This window comes from Aplysia californica, unplaced genomic scaffold, assembly GCF_000002075.1.
Source record: "Aplysia californica isolate F4 #8 unplaced genomic scaffold, AplCal3.0 scaffold00676, whole genome shotgun sequence".
NCBI lineage: Eukaryota > Metazoa > Mollusca > Gastropoda > Aplysiida > Aplysiidae > Aplysia > Aplysia californica.
The window spans coordinates 409,980-414,585 of NW_004797946.1; the positions used below are offsets into that span (position 1 = coordinate 409,980).

The 4,606-nt window shown below is 43.0% G+C and overlaps 1 protein-coding gene across 1 annotated transcript in view; it reads right to left on the reverse strand.

Annotated features, from left to right (window-relative positions):
• Positions 1–4,606, reverse strand: part of LOC101845575 (protein O-glucosyltransferase 2) — a gene marked incomplete at its 5' end in the record, with an annotated part of 14,828 nt that overhangs the window by 4,478 nt on the left and 5,744 nt on the right. Inside the window, 3 exon segments of the mRNA XM_013088044.2 lie at positions 63–173; positions 1,003–1,092; positions 4,198–4,407. Of these exon segments, the coding sequence (XP_012943498.1) occupies positions 63–173; positions 1,003–1,092; positions 4,198–4,407 (411 nt within the window).

Here is a 4,606-nt window from a genome sequence, read left to right on the forward strand (position 1 = left end):
TAAATAGCCCCCCCCCTCCCCCCACAAAAAAGAGCCGAGCAGAAGCAGAGCAAAAATCCCACCTGAGACTTCTCTTTCTTTGGACATGGGCAAGGAAATCTCTCAGTAGGCTGTTCTACCAGATCAAATCCTTCGATGCCTTTGGGTTTGGCCTTCGAACGCTTGGCATATTCCTGAAGAAGAAAATCACAGCACACATATACTTAAGCATCATAACAACATCTTCAAATCCTTTAGCATGTAATGTGTTCACAGGTCTAGTCACCTGGCTAAAGATATATATACCTCCCGGGGTCCGAATCGTCCAATATTTAAACAAAAGCAAAATCTTTGATTTTTCATCAAGGAGGAGGTGGAGAAATGGGAAGGGGCTGGGGGACGTTCATTGAGTCTTAAAAAACACGTTTGGAGACATGCTTGTGTCGCTTTTACAGTACTACACGTAGACCTACAAGTACTTTCAAATCTCAGAGAGTGAGTGACTGAGTCAAGGGTCGCACTATTCATTTTCAAGAAAAATATTCAATTACAGTTACAGCATGTGTAAACTTGATTTCCGTTTATTACAGGGACATCAAGTCAGTCCCGGTGATCCTGTTATAGTCGGGGACCGTGGTAGTGGTGGTGGAAGAGGGGATGATGTTGGCAGTGAGGGTGGTGACGATGATGATGATGTTGGTGGTGGTGGTTGTGATGATGATGATGATGATGATGATGATGATGATGATGATGATGATGATGATGATGATGATGGCAGTGGTGAGGAGGTGGGGGGAGGGGGTTCTGATATTGTCAGTGGTCATAGAGGTAATGATGAGAGTATTGGTGGTAGTGGAGGTGGCGTTGTTGTTATTGCTGAGGTCAAGATATAGCTGACACAAATCAGCTCTAAAAAATTCACATTTTGCCACACACCACTAAGCACATTAAAAACACAGAAAAAAAGGAGAAAAAGAATGTGACATCAGAGTGGCATCCAATGCCCACTACTGAAGCACTAACCTGAAATACTCTCACGTGGTAACACAGCACTTGGGCGGGATCCAACTTCTCTCTGGCAAACTGTTGGCCGTTCTGAGATATCTGTTGGACCTGGGTGTGGAGAGGAATAAAAAGACTTAGACAAGTTCTTCATTCTTTCAAACATTGGTGGTTACTGAAATGTTGGGATGTTGAAATGTTCACCCGTTTCAAACAGGAGAACTTGCAAAATTGCAAATACATCTCCCAACTCTTTCTGCAGTTCATATTTAAAATCACATCATAGTTTGGGCATCATTGTTGTAGTCTAAATATTTAACCTAATGACACCTGACACATGTGATGTCAAGGGACATGACTCTTGTCTTTACTGTGGGGACAAGATAATTAAGGGAGTGGCACGCCCTTGGATGACGTCAAACAAAGGTACCGTGGGAACATATTCGGAGATCGTCTGAGAGACTCACTGAGAGATTCAGTCGGACTCAGAACCACGACAAGGCAACACTTATCTTGGATGGGGGCCCCCTGACAGACCCGACTCATCGGACTGCCAGACTAGAAATATTTTGTAAGTGCTCAAGATTAGGGATGTTACAAGAGAGTAACAAATACTTAAAAGAAGGGAAAGAGACAAGGAGCATAGATGTTTAATAGGAAAGACGGAGCAAACCACATCAGAGCACCCGCCAACCATACATGAATATCTTATTATTCTCAAACTTGAGGATTAACAAATAAGTAATTAAGTTCATTCAATGTTTAAGGCCATTGGCCCACATCACATCATAAAAAACACTCGTTTATCAAATAAAGTTTCCATGATCAAAGAGTACAGGTTGTGAACATATCTTCTATCATGGGTCAAACATTGCACGTTTCTGTCACTGGGCCAAGTCAGGCTGAGAGGAATTAACAATTTTCTTTGATAAACAAAATATGGACAATAGAAAATTAAGTGAAATTCATCTTCAATTTCATGAGAGTTACAGAGAGTTTAAAAAGAAGATAAGTGACAGCCTGATCATATAAAAAGGACACTTAGGTACCTATTGAGTACATGCCTATTCAGAAGATTGCGGCTCATTTGTTAAGGTGTTGTTTGTTTTGGAAAGTGTTTTACAGCGCTCGCAACTGCATAAGGTCAAATGAGCCCGCGAAACACGTTTGATGGGAATTAATTTCGATATTTGCCCCGTTGGCGGCCAAAGCCCATTATTACCGATTTTAGGACCACCAACGAATCTTTAACTTGCGCAGCTTGCACATGGGACAACTGAGATATTTCACCCTTATCCGAGAAGTCTAGGTGTTAGATCTTACCTACCCTAAGATCGGGGGTGTGGCTGAAAGACAGCAGTAAGAAAGGAGCAAAGGAGTAGCAGTAAAAAGGCAGCAGAAAGATACCAGAGCCCAGAGGAGGGGGCAAAGGGGTGGGGGAAAGGGGCATACAGTGGAGACGAAATCAGACAACAGAATATGGTTAGATAGCGGGAAAGGAGGTGAAGGGACAACATTTTAGATAAGAAAATTTTCCGTCGCTGTCAGGTTTCGAACCCAGGATTTATTGAATGAGAGGCAAACACTGTAACCTCTAAAGACCATGAAAACCACCTTGTTAATGTGTGTAAATAGCATAGAACATGGACAGGAAAACGTTTAGTGGAAAAACAAAGTTCTCCAGACCATCTGTAATCAACTCTAAGCTTAACAAGAACTCGGGGAAAATTACTGAGATTGAGAGATATCTGAACAGAGAAACCTCTTTACCCTTGTCGAAGACCTTAAAGCCATGTGGATTATCAATTTACAATCACGTACGCAGGGTACTAATTTCTCTCTACAGAAATTGTAGTTGGTAGAAGACATTATCAAAAAAGAAAAGCTTGTACTTTACATTACAAAGGGAGGCGACCATAGTATAGAATGGAAGAAAATTCTTTCCCGTAATCTCCCTTGGTGCGAAAATTTGTGCAGATGAAGTGTGCGTGCGTGCGTGCGTGCGTGTGTGTGTGTGTGTGTGTGTGTTTGCGTGTGTGTGTATGTGTGAGTATGTGTGTGTGTGTGTGCGTGCGTGTGTGTGCGTGCGTGTGTGCCCGCTCGCGTCAAAACCCCCCCACAAAACACACACACACACACACAACCCCACAAATAATTTAGTACCGTACCTCCTGACCATTCTCCCGGACCAACTTAATCTTGTCCATGAGGTCACTGATGTCATGCTTGAAGGGCACGCCAGGCTCTAGGCCAAGGTAGAAACGCTTATTGTAGAACACACACACACACACACACACACACACACACACACACACACAGACAGACAAATACACACACACACGTACAGACAGACAAACACACAAACATGGAACACACACACACACAACCAACCAAACAAACAAACAAACACACACACACACACACGTACACAAGAACAACGTGCCGATAAAATGAGTTACTTCTCGGATTTGAGCCTAATAGAAATAGATACATCACCCTTATAGTTGAAGTTTTTACACTTTATTAAGTATGAAATGACAAAGGCATGCTACAGTCAAAGAATATTATGGTATACATTGAAAATCTACAAATTTGACCCTAGCGTCGATTTTTGGCCAATATCTTCATTAATGGATTGCGAGAAGTAACTCCTTTTGTCAGCACGCCTCACATTAGCTACCGTACCTCCTGATCATTCTCCCGGACCCACTTAATCTTGTCCATGAGGTCACTGATGTCATGCTCAAAGGGCACGTACGTAGTGCACGCCAGGCTCCAGGTCCCGGTAGAAGTGCTCGTAGTAGGACGAGTCCTGCTTCATAACCAGGGATTCACTCGGTGGTTGGCGGGCGCTCTGGTGTGGTTTACTCCTTATTTCCTTTCAAACATCTATTGTCCTGATCTCTCCTCCTTCCTTTTTATGTTCGTTACTTTCTTGTAACACCTCTAGTCTTTGGTACTTATATGACCTTATTGAGGTGCAAGTGCCGTAAAAGTCTTACAAAAAAACTAAAACTAAGTCCCGGAAGAAATGCTCTTAGTAGGACACACACAAACACACACACACAACAACAACAACAACAACAACAACAACAACAACAATACACATACAGACACACAAACATACACACAAACGTGCATACACACAAAAACACACACACACAAAATACACACAAACAAACACAGAAAAGAGCAACTACACCAACATTTAGTTACCTCCTGATCATTCTCCCGGACCCACTTAATCTGGTCCATGAGGTCACTGATGTCATGCTTGAAGGGCACGTAGTGCATGCCAGGCTCCAGGTCCCGGTAGAAGTGCTCGTAGTAGGACGAGTCCTGCTTCATAACCAGGGAGTCACCTGCCAGCAGGTAAGGCAGCCGGTACGCTGCTACCGTCCCATCGATGTTGATTTGGTATTTGTACTGTGGGTGTGAGGATATTTGACTACAGTGAAACCTGCTCTAACGACCAACTGTATACTAAGACAATGTGTGTTTGTGTATTTGTTTTAGCGAGAGAGAAAGAGAGACAGAGAGAGAAAGAAAGAAAGAGAGAGAGCGAGAGAAATAAAGAGAGAGAGAGGGGGAGAGCGAGAGAGAGAGAGAGAGAGAGAGAGAGAGC